This window comes from Amblyomma maculatum, chromosome 6 (genome assembly GCF_055883805.1).
Source record: "Amblyomma maculatum isolate TAMU_Amacu chromosome 6, ASM5588380v1, whole genome shotgun sequence".
Taxonomy (NCBI): domain Eukaryota; kingdom Metazoa; phylum Arthropoda; class Arachnida; order Ixodida; family Ixodidae; genus Amblyomma; species Amblyomma maculatum.
This window is the reverse complement of record NC_139349.1, coordinates 1,551,733-1,570,857: the sequence shown is the minus strand read 5'-3', so window position 1 is coordinate 1,570,857 and position 19,125 is coordinate 1,551,733. Positions and strand designations below refer to the sequence as shown.

Below are 19,125 nucleotides of genomic sequence, written 5' to 3'. Positions count from 1 at the left end.
TGAATTACAAAAGTGTTCGAGCCAGTCTGTTATTATCGCGAAATTAGAGTTTTGAGTACACACACACAGATTTCTAGATATTTTTCGAAAGCAGAATATAATGTGTCTCAATGGATACAGGTAGTATCTTAAGACGCTACCTGTATTTTCTTGTGCCACTACGTATACACAGCTTGTTCCGCCGAGAAGCCGCCGCCGTTGTTGACGGCGGTCGGGTAAAATCCTGACTTGTCGATAGGGTGATGACGTCGTAACCACATGACATTTCACGGGAATTTCAGACACCCGAAATTCATATATATTTAAGCTACCGAATTCAGGAGAGGTCCAAATAAAGCGAAAATTGGCGGGGAGCTTTCTATGATGGGGGTATTTCAAAATATTGTAGCGTGTGCAACAGCAGCCGCTAGGCGGCTGCTCATCGAGAGTCTCGTGCGCGGACTCGAAGAAGTGGCCCCGTGGCGTTCGAGAAGAAGCTGAAGTCTGCTGCTGTCACTCAGTGCTCTCTGGACCTGCTCTTCTGTGCTTATTAGGCCAACCCCCCTATTAAAACCAACCTTCTGGTTACGGGCCTGAATGGCTACGTGACACTGGTGGAGGTGAGGCCTTGAATTACATGTCTCGGGCCTCTCGCAGCCGCTCATCGAGTCCCAACCGGCTTCCGCTCGTGTCGACACCCGTTCATCGCTGCAGCCGTCGCCTCCGAGGTCTGGCGCCGGAATTCGCTCCTCTACCTGAACCGACGCCAGCTGACCAGCAGTTCGAGATTTCTGTAATGGCACAGGCAAGTCAGCATCAGTTGCTGCTTCAGCAGCCTCGTACGCCCCCCAGTTTCCATGGCGCTACTGCGGAAGATGTCGACGACTGAATCGACCAGTTCGAGCGAGTGGCGCAATTCAATCAGTGGAGCCCTGCTCAGAAGCTGCGCAATGTATATTTCGCCCTTGAAGACTGCGCAAAAACGTGGTATGAGAATAGGAAAGCCAGTCTTCAAAGCTGGGATTCCTTTCGCCAGCAGCTGCGGGAAACCTTTGCCAACCACGACCGCCGTGATCGCGCACGCCGCCTCCTAGAAGCTCGTGTGCAACTACCTAACGAAAGTGTGGCCATGTTCGCCGAGGACGTGACCCGTCTCTGCCGACGGGCTGATCCCTACATGACAGAATCAGCGAAGTTGCGGCACCTGATGCAGGGCGTAAAAGAACCCCTCTTCGCTGGTCTGGTTCGCAGTCCACCCCAAACCGTCGCGGACTTCATCAATGAAGCTACCCTCATTGAGCGAGCCCTGCAGCAACGATACCGGCGCACGGAGTCTGCCTGTCGTCAACCCTTCAGCGGTGTGGCCACATTGAACGGGTCCACTGAAGATCACTCTCTGCGTGAACTGATCCGCGAGGTAGTTCGCGAGGAGCTCCTCAAGTTCAATCTTGGATCGTCTAACCCGACTGCCGCGGCTGTCACCGAAGCCGTGCGTGAAGAAATCCGCCAGACATTTTCACCGCCTGAGTCACTGTCGGAGCCACGTTCTATGAACTACGCAGCGGCTCTTCGTCGGCCTGCAGTGCCTCCTGCGCAACAGCTTCGTTTCGAAGCACAGCCGCCGCCCACTCTGCAGTCACCGCTTTACCAACCTTCCTACCAGCCGCCAACCCAGCAGAGCCCCGTCATGCAGCAACCGGTTCGGAAGGCAGACGTCTGGCGCACTCCTCGCCAACGGCCGCTGTGCTACCACTGCGGAGAACCCGGCCAATTGTACCGTCGTTGTCCATACCGTGAACTCGGTCTTCGGGGTTTTGCACGTGATTCCCCGCGTCCCCGGGTCGGCGAACGCCCTCCATAAATCGAAGAATATCTGGCAACCCGGACAACCTCTTCGAGCGACAGTACACAGTCTTCCCCCGTGCGCTACTCGTCACTCGGCCGCCGTGAGTTTAATCATGTGTCGAGGCGCCGGTCGCCAAGCCCACACCGGGGAAACTGAAGGCGGCGACCTCAGGGGGGCAGGTTGCTGACGAACGGAATCGATGTCCCGAAGACCCTCCCGTGACGACTCAGCCCGATGCTGTGACTACGATGCCTCCGCCGCCCCATGAACCCGAAACTCCCAATCAACCTCAAGCCGATCACGTTGTTAGCGCCGACCTTTCCGTTCTCGTCGACGGACACCCAGTAACCGCTTTGGTAGACACCGGAGCAGACTTTTCAATAATAAGCAAGAATTTCGCAGATCGGCTCTCCAAGGTGACAACTGAATGGCTGGGGCCGCAAATTCGTACTGCTGGCGGTCACCTTATGACGCCGATCGGACGATGCACTGCCCGAGTAACCATCGCCAATTCAGCCTTTGTAGCCGTTTTTGTTATCCTGCCGCACTGCTGCAAGGACCTCATACTCGGCATGGACTTTTTACGTGAGCATGGGGCCATTATTAATTTTCCTCGCCGTACTGTAACGTTTTCGACGCCTGCAACAATGACCGCTGACTCAGAACGACGCCACGCACCTTTACGCATCGTTGACGCGGATGTATCCATGCCGCCACGTTCGTCTGCTCTCGTCACAGTCAGGTGCGACAACCAGTCCTGTGCTGCCGGTGTTGCCGAACAGAACACAGAGCTTCTGTTACATCATGGAGTCTGTGTTGCACGCGGTATAGTTCATCTGACTAGCTCACGTGCTGATTACGAACTTCGGAAACGAACGGCAACGCATCGATAAAGGCACCACGGTAGCTTACTTTGAAGGTGTGGCAGAAACTGCCCACGACTGCTTTGTTCTTGAGACCAACACGTCTGCCAGCCAAACGCCCAACTTCGACCCTGATGTGAATCCCGCTCTATCACCGGCAGAGAAGGAAAGACTCGTCGGGCTACTCTTTCAGTTCCAAGACTGCTTCTCATCCGCCTCCGCGGTTAAACAGACGCCCTTGACCAAGCACCGCATAATAACCGACGACCGCACCCGACCAGTCCGACAGAACCCCTACCGAGTGTCACCGCGAGAACGCGAAGTCATTGTTCAACAGGTCGACGAGATGTTAAATGACGGTATCATCCAGCCATCGAGGAGTCCCTGGGCTTCGCCTGTTGTCCTCGTTAAGAAGAAAGACGGAAGTTTAAGGTTCTGTGTGGACTACCGTAAGCTCAATCAGGTCACAAAAAAGACGTCTACCCGCTGCCACGCATTGATGACTCATTAGACCGGCTGCGCCACGCGCGCTACTTTTCATCGCTTGATCTTAAGAGCGGTTACTGGCAGATCGAAGTCGATGAACGTGATCGCGAGAAGACCACGTTTGTCACGCCCGACGGACTTTATGAATTCAAAGTCTTACCTTTCGGATTGTGCTCCGCTCCAGCGACATTCCAGCGAATGATGGACGCAGTTCTATCTGGTCTTAAATGGCAGATGTGTCTAGTCTACCTGGACGACGTTGTTGTGTTTTCACCAACGTTCGAGGAACACCTCCAACGTCTCTCCGCTGTGCTACGGGCTATCAGATCTGCCGGCCTCACGTTAAAACCACAAAAGTGTCACTTTGGCTATGAAGAGCTCCTGTTCTTGGGCCACGTCGTCAGCCATCGAGGAGTTCGTCCCGACCCCGCTAAAACAACAGCCGTCACCAAATTCCCTACTCCATGTAACAAGAAGACAGTTCGCCGTTTCTTGGGCCTCTGCGCCTATTACCGACGATTTACTGAAAACTTTTCACGCATTGCCGCTCCGTTGACACGTCTCACCCGGGATGATGTCACCTTCACCTGGACGGACGAACAGCAAAAGGCATTCGACGAGTTACGGCACCGCTTGCAGACAACACCTGTGCTTGCCCATTTCGATGCGAATGCCGAGACTCTGGTCCACACAGATGCCAGCAACGTGGGTCTAGGTGCTGCACTCGTCCAGTGGCAAGACGGTGCCGAGCGAGTTAGCGTATACGCCAGCCGGACTTTGTCCCGTGCCGAATCGAACTATTCCACCACCGAAAAAGAATGTCTGGCTGTTGTATGGGCGGTGATGAAATTTCGACCCTATCTTTATGGCCGACACTTTCGGGTTGTGAGTGACCACCACTCTCTGTGCTGGTTAACGAACTTGCGAGACCCCTCCGGACGCCTTGCACGATGGAGCTTACGGCTACAGGAGTTCGACATGACCATCGTGTATAAGTCTGGACGTCAGCACAACGACGCTGACTGCTTGTCCCGTTCACCTGTCGAGGCTGCGCGGGAAGACGAAGAACCAGACTTTCCCCTTATCGCAGCCGTCGACGCGCTCACTGTTTCGCAGCAGCAACGTAACGATCCGGCCCTCGCACCACTTATCGATTTTCTGGAAGCGCGCACTACAGAAGTTCCCCGTCTCTTTGCCAGAACGCATTCATCGTTCTGCATGCGAAACAATGTCTTATACAAGATCAACTTCGCTCCGACGGGAAGAGATTACCTCCTCGTCGTACCACAGTCTCTTTCCGAAGAAATCTTACAGGCATGTCATGACGAGCCCACCGCGGGTCACCTGGGGTATGCTCGAACTCTGGCCCGAATTAAGAAGAGTTATTACTGGCCAAACCTTGCTGCCGCAGTACGACATTACGTGAGAACATGCCATGATTGCCAGCGACGGAAAACACCGCCTGTGAAACCGGCCGGTTTACTGCATCCTGTTCAAGTGCCAAGATGCCCATTCGAACAAGTTGGCATGGATCTGTTGGGTCCTTTTCCAATCTCTGATTCCGGCAACAGGTGGATAATTGTCGCTACAGATTACCTCACGCGTTACGCTGAAACGAAGGCCCTCCAGCGCGGTACGGCAATCGAGGCAGCGAAATTTTTCATCGAACGCATAGTTCTGAGGCACGGCGCCCCGACAGTTATAATAACGGACCGAGGCACTGCTTTCACTGCCAAGCTACTGGAATCTGTCATGCAGCTAAGCGGCACTACCCATCGCAGGTCAACCGCCTACCATCCACAAACTAATGGCTTGACAGAACGTCTGAACAAAACTCTCGCCGACATGATGTCCATGTACGTGGATGTTGAACATCGGTCTTGGGATGACGTCCTCCCGTACGTCACGTTTGCGTACAACACGGCGCAGCAGGAAACAACGCAAATGACGCCGTTCTCCTTATTGTATGGCCGCGAAGTTTCGACAATGCTCGAAGTCATGTTGCCCCACGACGGCCGTGACCTCGAAGTTGGCGCCGAGGAGTTCACTCAACGCGCAGAAGAAGCGCGACAGCTGGCGAGGGCACGCATCCGGAACCAGCAAGGCCGAGACGCCCAGCGTTACGATCACCGCCACCGTGTAGTGACTTTCGCACCAGGCGACAGAGTGTGGCTCTGGACTCCGATTCGACGTCGGGGACTATCTGAAAAACTTTTGAAGCAGTACTTTGGGCCATACAAAGTGCTCCGTCAGCTGAGCGACGTCACGTACGAAGTGCTTCCGGACGGCTTTTCTTCTACTCGTCGCCAGCAGGAATCCGAGGTTGTCCATATCGTGCGCATGAAGCCGTACTTTTCGCGAGAAAATTAGCGCACCCCCTAACGCATGTTTCTTGCTTTATTTTTTTTTCTCTCTGCATTCGAATTCATCAAGTTGACATTTATTTTTTTTAGAGAGGGGGTAATGTAACGTGTGCAACAGCAGCCGCTAGGCGGCTGCTCATCGAGAGTCTCGTGCGCGGACTCGAAGAAGTGGCCCCGTGGCGTTCGAGAAGAAGCTGAAGTCTGCTGCTGTCACTCAGTGCTCTCTGGACCTGCTCTTCTGTGCTTATTAGGCCAACCCCCCTATTAAAATCAACCTTCTGGTTACGGGCCTGAATGGCTACGTGACAATATATTAGAAAATGAGTCATATAAATTTGTCACCATTGCGCTTCGAATTCACGCCGTCAGTATGCCAGGGCCCGAGTTTGCATCGTTATCGAAGTGTCGCTATCTCACGTGACCTCGAGCCATCTGATTGGTAGAAGTGCCGAAACTTGGTGTTGCCACTGCAGAACCGGAAGAGGTGACAACATCCTTTTCCAGCGTTTCCACCAATCAGGCGACTCGAGGTCGGGGAGACACGATAACGACGCAAACTCGGAATACGGGCCCAGGTTTGCACGCCTTGGTGGATAGTTCGTACCACGTGTGCGTGTTAAATGGGCACCTAGTGAAGGCGTTGTACATGTGACCTACTAACGTGTGTGTGTGATGTGTACTGATGTTATAGCAATAATTTGTAAAAGTGTAATAATGTGAACAAGAGTTTTTAAAAAATCATGAAATGAAAAGACGACGTTAAAGGCTCTGCGCTTATACGATTTTAAGCATCCTGCTCATTTTTATTCGGGGTATAGTTTGCGATTGCACTACCAATTATTTGTCGATACTTCTGCTACGGTCACATTACTTATGTATTCATGTTGCACTACTTTCCTTTGAGGTTTTGCACCAAACTCCGATTCCATCAGGATTAGGTGTCAATAGAACCCACGTCATTAGCAGAAACAGCGTGTACGTGTTCCCGTCTTTTATTCTTTTTTTCTTTAAAGCATTCGCTCTGCTGCTAGCGTAGTTCAAGGTCGCGTTAATCTGAAATTTGACCTTAAACAATTTCTCGCATAGCAACAGCGCGTGCCTCGTGACCTCGGTTGTAACGAGATGCCGTGGAGAGGAGGAGTGCAGAGGGTAGTCTAGGAAGCTTTCATACTAATGCCGTCCCGGTGAAAAGGAATAGCGCAATATGTCACACTTCAGGTGGATTGATTTGATTGATTTATATGAAGAGAAAGGCGCGGAAACTGTCTCACTTGTTTTCTGTGGACAGCTCAACCGCACCGTAAGGGAAGGGAGGACGGTGGGAGTGAAAGTGGAAAAAGAGAAAGAGAAGCCGTAGTGGAGGGCTACGGAGTAATTTCGACCACCTGGGGATCTTTAACGTGCGCTGACTTATATAGGTGATGCCAACTCAACTAGGAGACGCGCAAGCGGGTGCCAGATGTAGTGGGTCAGCCACATTGTGCGGACAACGGCCGCTAAATTTAGCAAACCGCCACCACTTTCCGGAGCCCACCACTATGACAGCTCTTCCTCTCTTCATTTACGTCATGATTGAATGTCAACCTAAAAGGCTGACAGATACTGCGCATTTACTTTCTTCCAGACAAACTCACACTTTTACTAACAAACAGAAACCGCGGCAGTATACTACATACAGGCAGTTTACTACAAGAACCTTCGGGCCCCCGCCCTTTGAGGCGGCGGCTTCTTGCCACGAGTGTATCTGCATCCGTTGGCACGCCCATGGCAGGCTCGTGGACTATTTTTCTTCCTTCCTACAGTCGCAACAACAGTTTAATACAATGACCTCGTAACTCTGCTCATAATCATTAAAGCGTGAAATAAATCAATAAGGTAAACATAAAACCAGCTTTGTGTATTATATTGCTACGACGAAGCGGGCAATAGCGCAAAGCGGAGCGTTCGCGCTAGTCCCGCTGGCCATTGGATCATATCTTATCGTCAATTCATCAAGTCGTCCTGTTTATAGCATTTCGCCTTGTTTCATCACTTGCAATCAGGTAACATCTTGGCGGAAGAGCGGAATAAGTCGCCACTCACCATTGGAGCGAAGGCTCGTCTTGGCTGCAGCTACCTAGACTCTGCCGCCCGGCTCAACGTGACCCGATCTGACCAGCCGCTGTCCCCATCCCCGCCCTGACTACAACACACGATGACGTGAGAACGAACATAGCCGAAACGTCCACGACGAAGTAATCCCAGGACCACCAGAGCCAACATAGCATCCCCTTCAAAGCCGTCTGGCGTGTCCATGGGTCTTCGGAAAATGGCGGTTTCGGAATGGAAAACATTAATCAAATCTTCCCGTCATCGTGGCGGCAAGCATTTCATCCTCTATTCTTCCATCCTGTTTCCACAGTAACTTCATACATCTTATATGAAGGAATCGATCGGGACGATGGCTCGGTTGGCCCGGGTAATGCTACGAAGACGACGGAGAGGGAAGTACCGCGGAGCGGAGTGCTCGCGCTAGTCTAACTGGCCAATTAATCATACCTCATCGTTATTGCATCACGTCTTATTTCGCCTTGTTTCGTCGCTTGCCACCACTTACCAATATGGGCAGAGCTATCGTTTAACCGCTCTAGATTTACTTCTTCCTTTTGAAGTAGGGAAGGAAGGGTTGCTAAACTGAACAACCTGAATGCACATTGCATGCGCCTGTAAATATTAAAAGGAAACACAGGGCATCAAGTCGAGCCCAAAATTATGACTTTTCCAGCAGGTTTCATGTTTCTAATGCAGCTTTCAAATGGTAAAACCCTTAGCAAAGTGCGATGCCTACTTTTCACGCATTTCAGAATAGTGATTGCTGCGAAAGCAGCTCGCGCATGAAGTGGATGCATGTGCGTGAAGTGCGTGTGTGCACGTGAAGTGCATGCATGTGCAGACCTGAGCATTTAATGCAATCAAAGGTAAGAGAGGTAGACGCCGGCTGATCAGAAATCATTCCCATTTCGTTCGTTTTTGTCAGAAATAGTGCTTATCGGCTGACACGAAATGTAGCTTCGGCAAAGCCTGTACTTCTTTACCGGCTAAAGTGGCTAAAGCTTTTGTCTGCTGGTTCGTCATCAACCGCACTTCGAAAGGTGGCGGCGGACGGCGAAAGATGGCATACAATTAACATACGCGGTAATGCGACATCTGAGCACAGCTCTATAGGTATTTCCGTTTTGCGGTATTGTAAGAAGAAAAATTTAATACAGACATACATATACATGTACACTTAGACTTACATCCCTCCCCCACACATAATCATCCTTCAGCTGACGCTCTTTGTCAGTTATCGCTGTTGAAAGGAAGCCCTGGGGTATCAGACAAAAAATGTTTTCCAGGTGCTGGACCAACGTCTTGCTCTGAAAGACGAGGTCTATGCACGGTCAACACAGCAGTCAACCGTGCCGAGAGTGGCTCGTAGGCGTCGGCGTGTTTCATAAGTGACCGCATTTCATGGCGGCATACGGCGCTCAAGCAAGCGCAACCCGACTATTAACGCCTAAGAATCTTTGCTCCGAAAATTGGCCCAATGATTTCGATGAGAGAGTTGAGCGCCCTGTCCGGGTAGTTTAATTTTGCAATATGCTGAGGTAAAGAGTTTGAGAATCGTGCTTCGGCATAAGTGCAATTCGAGCCTGGTCAATATTGTGCCCCACAAGCATGCTACAAATGACATTTATTCGTTCCCCAATTGTTGACTATAAAGGAGCCGCTGAGACGACACCTGCCAACGCCACCAGTGTGTTCCGAGCTCGAGCGGCGCGTTACTTCACCTCGGACATTCCTTAAGCTCCGCCTTTAAAGTGCCCCAAAAATTCCTTTGCGGTAAAATTCTAATGAAAAAAAAAATCCATAGAGGTGGTCTTTGTGAGTATTGAGCCAAATTCGAAAACTGCGTCAAGCCGATAATTTGCAAACGATTTTTAAAATGTGATGCTGTCGAAAGCTCGCCACCTATTGGGGCGACACATCTCCGCGAGCAAACCTTCCCATTAACATCAGCGGGCTTCTGGGCGCTCATTGGACGCTCCCAAGCTACGCGTACGGAACGGGGTGGGGCGCCATCGCGACTTGTTTTCAGGTGAAAGCCTTCATCATACTGTCGTCCTCAAATGTGTCCGCGTTACGGGTGCATGCCTTATATGGGCATATGCCAATCACCATTGAATAGATACTTAGTCAATAGCAATCGGATGATATCGGAACATGATTTAAGGCATTTTAAAGATAATTGCATGATAATTTACGACTAATAGTCAAATAGTTAAGCAGATGCCCACAGGAAACAATGGAGGTCATCGTAACTATCACTAACCGTCACTTACTAGTTTAGGGGTGTTTAACTAACACTAAGCAGACATTAACTAGTACTCAGAAAGTACAAGTCATGGTTAACTATCCCTAACCAATAGTAATGGGTGGACGTTTCAAGACGTCCATAGCTATGACATCGTGACCGGATGTGACGGCATCATGACAACGCATCCAGTCATGTCTAATAACCGGAAGTGATAATGACGTCCTATCCGGTCATGACGTCATGACTGGTGATGACGTCACCAGAAGATTCACGCATATACGACAGTGTTTCTTCGCGGCAGCCACGCGGAGGCCCCAGCCTCCATCCCATAGGCCTGCGTGCCAGGGGCGGGGAGCAGGGGGGCTTCCTACATCGGTGGAAAAATAAAGTTCATAACAACAACAACAGCACGCTGACCCCGCCGGGCGTTCCATCCCGGCGCCTTTCATTTGCCGCTTCCTCGAGCACCACAGAGCATTATAGAAATAGGCGCAGCATAGCAGGCGTCAGCGGCGTTTAAAATTAGTTGACAGCAAATAAAAGGTACAGTATCTGTCACAATTCTAGTCAATCACAAACGGTGTCGAAGTCAATGCCTAAGCAGCGCGGCGGGGAGGCTTCCGCCTTGAAGCGCTTCAGTGAGCCTAAGTGCCCCTGAATTTTTCTCCTTTTGTAGCGAAATTTGGTACGCTATACGCTACCCCTGAGTATCTCACCGATGCCTGAAAGAGCGTCCCGTTGCCTAGCAACCGGTTTCTCCGGTGTTACAGAGGAACAACGACAAGAAGAAGAAGACAAAGAAAGCACTGGTGATAGCAACAACAACCGAATGCGGTTTTTGTTAGTGAATGAGTTTTGTACGGCATAAGAGTGGATTCTGCCTAGAACGCCGGTGTGACTTTAATGCGTTCAACGGAACACTGGTTGTGTTCGATGCAACGCTCGGTCGCCTGCAGCCAAAACTTTCGCTCCACATTCGGCTCAGCAGTGCTGAACCCCTCCAATTTTAGGAGCATCATTTTCGATCGGCCATATGCTCGGTGCTAATAAAGCTAGCTCAAAAAAAAAAAACATTGCGCTGCAGAGGTGAATAATGGGATACCTATTCCTCGCACGCATTTTATAATTTTAGTAAATAGCTCTTCAAGGGCCTTTTAAGGGCAAGATGCGACCGCGTTAATGGCACCGGGCTGCTGCTCCCCTTTCAGATCTACGTTCCGTTCATGCCTCGGGGCACTTAATGCCCAAGGCCTCCTATTTACACCCTTCCGTTCAAGCCTCGGGGCACCTTATGTCCAAGGAATCCTATTTACACCCCGGGCACTATCTCCCGAGTTCACTTGAGTGTCGCCTTCAAGTGCAAGGAACGATAGCTTAAAAAGGGGACGTCAGGACCCTAACGCTACCATTCACCAGACTGTCCTAAACGCATCTGCTCCGGATAACCATGGCCTTCCGGATGCTGAGCAAAGCCATGCGCACCAAGTTGACAGTGCCAACTATCACAGTATGGCAATCTGGACCACCCTTTAGCTACCTACTGTTAAAGCTGACGCCAACGGTGACCCCAAAGGCAGCGTCATTCAAGCCAGAAACGGGCGTCTAAGAGCTGCGCCCTAAATTCACGGGTAAACGGTGGGGTAACACAGCCCTCTCTTTCCCTCTTCTAGCATTACCCTCTTGACTCTAGCGCCGCATTCCCCTCCCACGCTTTTCATTATCGCTATCATCTTCTGCAATATTCTGCTGTAACCGTAACGTTCTGCTTCATGGTATAGTCACCCTCCAGCTTCTCGTAGCACCACCGTCAGGTTGCGCATTCTTCAGCCTTAGTCTTATCCTCCTCCTTCCATAGTAGAGACTCTCCGCGTTCTTCCTGTGGTAGCCACCGTACAGTTTCGCACTCATCTGCTATCGCCTTATTCCCCTAGCCACTATGTCACTCGTTACCTCTCACACTGTACCTGTTCTCTCTGCCCTGAATGCGAAGAACGGGATTTCGATCCGTCCGCTATGCTGCCTGCTGCACGGACAGATGGTACGTAGCTCTTCGCTCTCTTAACACCTGCCGCGGCTCTCATGTGCCCACTTTCGCCTACTACGCCGGCAGGGAAGGGTAGAAAAAAGGTGCACTCGTAAAACAGCCGCGTGTTCTGAGTGCAGTTGGTAGTAAGCAGTTTTACACTCCATTATTCCTCATGGTACACACAGATTGAGGGCGTTAAACCCTGTGTATACAATAGAATAACGCTAAGCAACAAAAGCGACTTACCCCACGTCCATGGGGCCTTGCACTGGAGAAATGTGCTGCCAGTTTCCGCGTACTGAATGAAGTCCAAGGTGTAGCACATGTGGTTCGGGTGGCGGTAGTAGGTGCGCGCTATGCTGCGAGTGGAAGACTTCCTTGAGATATGCAAGGGAACTTGTACTGCCATCGCGGATCAATGCGGTCAAATGCTGCAATTCAATTTCCTCTGTAAAACGAAACTTCCTCACACTTATTTCCTACATTACATTTCGCTTTTTCTCAGCAAGTCTTTTCTATAACGAATATGAGTGTTCGTTTACGCGTGAAACTTCCATTGCGTCTTTCTAGTAGCCTTATTCATGGCCTGAAACCGCGTCAAGAATGTTTTCGCACATTCCATGAAGAGATAGGTAAGTTGGAAGACTTCGGATAAGTTTCTGATAATATGGTGGCATTATCTGGACGAGCAGAATATAATGCTTTTCTATAAACTGTTGACGAACTGAGCTGTAACTAATCGCCTACTGTGCGTCCCGCACAGGTCCCGTACGATGTGCAAACGCAGCTCTGCTCTTTTATCACTGTTGCTTTGTGTACTGTATTCCTGTTTCATCGAAGAAACTATGATCACTAATTTTAAAGTAATTCGCTCTCAATACCACAATAGACGTGACTGGCAATGAATAACAAATCGGGATGGGGGTGACACTTAGGCTCCAACATTAAGGGTATGACGTGACAGCGTCAACAGCTACCCCCCGTGGCTCCCCTTGAGGGTCCTCGTTCGCACATGCACTCTACCATTCCTTAATAACTAGTCTTCTAACTCATGCCTCTATACTCATTAGCATACAACTTGCTAATTACACCCGTGTTTGCGTCCATATTTGCGTCCGTCTCTCTGGTTCTTGCGCGTGTTACTCCTGCGCTGTAATCCTCAGCTAAGTCGTAAGCTACCAGCTAATGTGAAATACCATAGAAATATAATAAAGCCCCGATTAACTAATTTGCATGAACGTACAGTCGTAAGCTACAATATTATGTGCAAGGCCACTTCCCATAGGTATAAAGTTCTACTTAGCGAAGCCGTACGAACATGCTAGCGTTGTCTAGGTGTTGCATGCCTGACTCAGAATGCAAGGGTCCTGAAGGATACTATTCTACATAGCCTCTGAATTCAGAAGCCACAATCTATAGTTCCTGCCGAATCGACCACGTCACGTGGTCGCATGACGTCGCAGAATCCTACGGCCAATCAGTGTCTGGCCGTGTCTGCTGCCAACTACCACCTGTCGCCTGTCTTTCACACAATGTGGTCACTTACCAATGTATGCTAATTAGTGCGTGTGGGATAATAGGGACACAAGTGGAGAGATCAATGATTGAGCGAGTAGCAAAGTACACGTCAATGATCGAGGACCGACAAGGAGCATTCATACATTTAAGTACTCCTCATTTTTTTCAATTGTAAGATTAAACAACTCGAGCCCAAGTCATACGCTTAGCACAGCCAAGTCAGACCTACTTTTTTTTGCAGCGAATCGCAGAGCACCTCGGATCGCTGGATCGCAGGTAGCACTCAAACATGTCGGCTGCAGAAATAGCCACCTTCACTTGGGATTCCAAGTCGTATGCTAGAGTTGCCAGACGCTCACGACGTGGCTTGAGAGGACGGACAAAAGAAAGAAGTCATTAGTAAAGATTCTTAATGCAGCTGCTGACGCCTTACGTAACGTTCAAAGACTGTACAAAATCTTAGCAAAACTCCAAGCTGGGCTTGTTGGTTCATAGTTATTAAAAGTCTGGCTGCGTGAGTTCTGTCACATTGATGCTGCATAGTAATGAATACGCCTTTTTAGATAGATATGGAAGATTATAGCTCGTCTAAAGATAACTTCCCGTCACCTGCTGCATATATTCTGTGTGTTTGCATGAATTAAAGTATTGTTGAAAGTGTAGCGCCATCCTATGCTTCTTATTCTCTGTGTCGTCCTTTAGCGCTTTTAATAACTGCACAAAATAAATTACTGCTCATAACTAACACTAGGCCCTAAATCAGACCAAAAAAAAAAAAAAGAATGGGACTTGCAATGCAACAGGCAAAATATATATGAACCACTTCAGGATTTCACTCGATTTTCTCGTGGTGCCAATACTGTGGGACCATCCTCTCTACACCTTCGCTAACGGACAACACAAATGAGTTTGTCAGCTATGCGAAAAAGTTACTCAAGAACATCACTGTTTAAAAGCGTGACGCGTATACAGATACAAGCTTGCAGAATCAAACAGGCACAGCCAGCAAGTACACATTTTCAAGAAACAGCTACAAAAACCTCTAATTATTGAAACAAGAAAAGATGAATGCGTCCAAATTAGAGTCAAGCATATTTTGCACCCTGTGCGGGTACGGAGAGAGAGAAACTTAGTTCTGTACATAGAGCGCCGGACGTGTTTATTTACAATGCGAGGGCTACTTCCCCTGTGACAAATGTAAAACTACAAGAACAGTTTACTGGGCGAGTCGGTTATGATCAGAATGTTAACATGAAAGTAAGATGATTTACTGCCCCCTGTGTTTGATGCAGTTGAACAATATGATCTCACAGCCTAACTTAAACAATTGCTTTCTTAGAATGCTTGTACGTCGTCGTGCACAAAAGATGTACGCTGCCAGCCAATCAAAGTTTCTGACATCGGCGACCGCTTTCTTTGAGAATAAAAGGCATCCGTGTCAGAGCATCTGTATATATGTCATTAGGCCAAATATTTTGGCTACACAGCGGTGCGAATTGCCTCCTGCAGCATTGTTTTTACTGTAGTAGTTCCGGTGGTGATGCCAAAGATGATGATGGGCAATCAGAATGGATGTGTTAGCCTACCCATAAGTTAAAAATACACACATAAAGAGAAAAAAGGAGGAGTGCCGTCTCATAGTGAAGCTGGTTGTTCATTCTCAAGCTATAGATTACATTCCTACCCACCTGATCACCTTCTCCACAGTTACTTTTGTCCAGAGCGCAGAAAGCTGACTTGTTGATCCTATAAAATGTCAAAGATTCATTAATAAGAGGTGCGCAGCCTCACCTAATATTCCGGGGACTATGGAGATTTAATTATTTATGCCACTGGCAAGTTTCTTTGCATTCAATTTTTACATAGAATTTGTCGAACACACTGCAGTCACAGAGAAACGCGAGTACAGCGGAACAAAGAGACGCGTATATTTATGTTTTGCTGCAGGACAAAGTCTAGAAATGGGTTGTAGAACAAATTTTATTTTTAATATGTAAGGCGTCCTGCAAGGGTCCATCCTCTTAGCGACTCTCCTGGTCTATATACTTAACAGCGTGAAAAGGCTATACACGTACCAAACCCTGTATCAAAACGTACACGGAGTATCCTAAGTATGCGGATGATCAAGTGTATAACTTGCAGCTGCTATATTGAAGCTCCATACAGAATCCAATATCACTACGATTGGGAATGTCCAGCGTAATTAGGCTTATTTAAACTTATTATAGTTTCAAAACATCCTAATAGCTATTCTGCAACCAGATATTCGGAGAACCTGCAAGCAAGGCGATTCTGCTTGATTTACTTCAGTGAGATTCTAAAAATAGAACGTGTTTATTTTCAATCGTTTACTCGGGACGAACCCTGTATTCTTGCTCAAAAAAATTTGCAACTATTCATGCACAGCAAATGTGGCTAAAGCCCCACATTCTGCGTGAGCGGCCTGCACCTCGAGCTATTTTTTTTTAACGTGGTTCAACAGTCGACAGTGTGTCCTCTTTTTTGCGTACTTAGCATAAAATGAACTAACATACGGCAAACTACATTGTCTAAGCAGCTTTTATATTTCTTTTCTTCTTGAATTTCTTCCAAATCCACCCCATTTTATCGCTCCCTCTAATGTGCATGCATATCCATTCATGTTCAGGCATGCACATTCAGGCTGAAGTTTTCAATACATCAAAAATACATGTGCAACATACACATACATACATACAGTACATATACTTATAATGGCGCCTTAGCTAATTGTTTACGCTCAACGCATAAAAACAGTACTAACAACATTCTAGGCTGCATAAGCCATCACGGTTCAACGCTTAAACTTCGAAGACATTGCATGTAAGGCACTTATGCGCTCCAAATCGTAGAAGGTGGAATCTTTGGGAAATCCCAGCCATAATAATGTATTTCCTCCTTTTTGAGATCACTTAGAATCACTTTATTTGTTTTATTCTTTCTAACAATAACTGCGCCGCAGATAGCCTATATCTGTCATGCATGGTATCTGCCTGGTGTTCTCATCGTCCGGAACAACATTGTTTTGATTAACGCCGTTTCATAAGTTGTGCCATAACCTCTCGCTCCGTAAACAACTGAACCCTCAGCGTATGCAGTCGTATTAATCATTATCATTAACTCGGCATTCGCTCATTTAAAGCTAAATATTTCTCCCAGTCATATCTCCGCCTCGAAACTCAAGCTGTTCGCGCCAACTTCTCGCAGAAATTGTCGACTGTAATAAGTTCTGAGAACAGTGATGCTAACATTGTATGCTTAAATACTACTCTTTTTTTTAGCAACTGTATTTTATTCCCTATTTGGGCTCTCTGTGGCTCCGGGCTGACTTGCCAGTTCTCCGTGCAGACGGTCAGTGCAGGGAACATGATACCCTTCTGCAGCTCCTCTACCACAGTGACCGAGAAAGGGTATTGGAAGTACATCTTGAGGATGATGCCCGTCTGCCATAGGAAGCCGGTGAGCGAGACGAGCCATATCAGTGCCCGCACCACGCTACGCTCCGTGATGGGCATCTACAACAGTGAAAAAAGAAACGAACTAAAACAGGTGAACTCATTCCTCAAAATAACTTGGAAAAATGAATCTGTTAGTGCTGTCAATGTGTGAGCATGTGAACATTGATTTTTGTATACGGTATCGTATTGCAGTAGGAACGAGACATGTTTGCAGATGTGTGACTCACTTCTGAACAGCCCTGCTACTGTATTCAATACAAGCCACGTGTTTGTTTCGGCTGGTTAGCACTACTTGCTGCTTAGTGCTTCCTCTTTAATTTCTTGTTTTGTTTTTTCAGATGACGACGCGTATACAAGTGATACGAATCAACAGTAAAGCAAGGGCCATTTGTTCTGCCCTTTCAAGTCGTCATTCCCGATCAATGTCGTGTTGTTCCTAATCCCAAGTGGCGAGCTTTATTTTTTTTCATCACATTAACTCGAAAATTAAAAATAAATATGAGTTACACCATGTCCACTTTGATTCTAAAAAAAAAGAACAAAGTTGTTGAACTCAGAGCGCAATTTCTCTGCTCCTGAATTTTGTACTGCATGCCGCATAATCAAATGGCGCAGTTCCCTCTTCGTAACGGCAATGGAAATGGACGGTAGTGGACCTCCTCTAGAGCCCATTCGGTCGGAAGCAGCACCGAAAGGAAATGGGTCACCAATCGAACGGCGTAAGCAGTCAAGTCACTGTGTTGCAGTCGGATGCAAGTAAAGACTCCTTCATCGACGGTGGTTCATTCGCGTCGTGAGGGGAAAAAAAGCTAAAAGCTAAAAGGAGGCTGAGTACGAGCGAGGATTCGTCCTCATCAGGTTCTTCTATCGTTATCACGACATGGGGTGCACTGGCGCATATTCTCCTGTCCGTGAATGAAGCTGTCACCAAAGATCCCAAGCTCATCAATAGGAAATCCACCATCTTGATGATCGCGTCTCGGGAGCTATCAAAGATGTGAGGGCCCACAGTTGAAGCAATCTTCTTTTAATTGACATAAAGTATCTGAAAGTAACTGCCGTAAACAGGCTGGAAGACACCAGCCTCCGCTGACTTGTTCTCCAAGACAGCGGCACAACTAATAGCGTCCTTAATGAATAGCCAGTTTCGGCCTGCAGTTCAATGCTAAACCGCTTCAGAGTAAGAAGTGCATGGAAATTGGACACGTGCGTGGCGTCTGTAAAAACGCAATAGATGTTCTCAGCCACACAGCGGCGACGTTTCCAGCTCAACTATGCTAAAGTGCGCCCACAATTGCCGTGGTGTTTCTTCAAAGGTCAGTATCCGCATGGAAAAGAAACAGGTGGTGCTGAAAGAGATGGCGGGAGCCGTTTAATGCACAGAACAGGTCGCTGCGTCGAAGTTGTTCACGTCACCGACGATCTAATAGGCAGACGGATGCCAGCGGGAGACCCCCATCACTATTGTCGCTTGTCCGTCCCCTTCCACCTGCCATATTGAGTATAATGCAAGCCCGGTGGCCGGCGAGTCAAGAGCGAGTGTTTCAGACAGGATCGTGTCATCATTATCGAAATAATGATCAACCGCGGAATCTAAGCAGGTGTCAGGCGCCCAGTTTTTCTACGGCTATAGATGGAGGAACCTAAAGGCCCAAGGAGAAAAGCGGCAAGTGATTATGAGGTTACTCATGAGCGTCATGCCTATGTACAGCATCTCCGAGTACTTCGACGACGAGCACAATGCAGATGCAAATGTACAAAGTCACTTGTCGACCTGAGGGATGCAAGGCTGAAGTACAAGAAACTTGCGCAAGAAATTCAACTCCTGTCACGTATTTTGAATGTTGTGCATGGTCTTCGGACATGTTTTCAAAAGCTACAACCATTTAACCTCGCACTCCATCAAAGACGCACTGAGGCTGCGGTGGTGAACATCTGCGCTATATTAGGGCAGCAGGCACCATAATCCAATCTTCGACACTGACTTCCAGCGAAGTTTATATCTCTGGACATTCGCAAAATGAACTATTCGCCAATGAAGTGCTAAACCTGCGATCGCTACTTTCAGGCATGTCGGAGCCCGATTCGTAACATATTCTGCACTTGCATACCTTGGCCAAAGGCACAAAGTGCACACTTAGACCATTTGAGCAATTCGCACCACAAGGGTCTGAGAGAGTGGAAATCCAGTTGTCTACCTCCTTCTGAAAACTATAAAATCATCACTTG

At 48.3% G+C, this 19,125-nt stretch overlaps 1 protein-coding gene across 1 annotated transcript in view; it reads right to left on the bottom strand.

Moving 5' to 3' along the window:
* LOC146184944 (uncharacterized) overlaps nt 1–12,227 on the bottom strand; it is a 29,592-nt gene extending 17,365 nt beyond the window's left edge. Inside the window, exon 1 of the mRNA XM_084605845.1 lies at nt 12,149–12,227. Coding sequence (XP_084461971.1) covers nt 12,149–12,227 — 79 coding nt within the window. The remainder of the gene's footprint in view (nt 1–12,148) is intronic.
* Nucleotides 12,228–19,125: the final 6,898 nt, after the last annotated feature.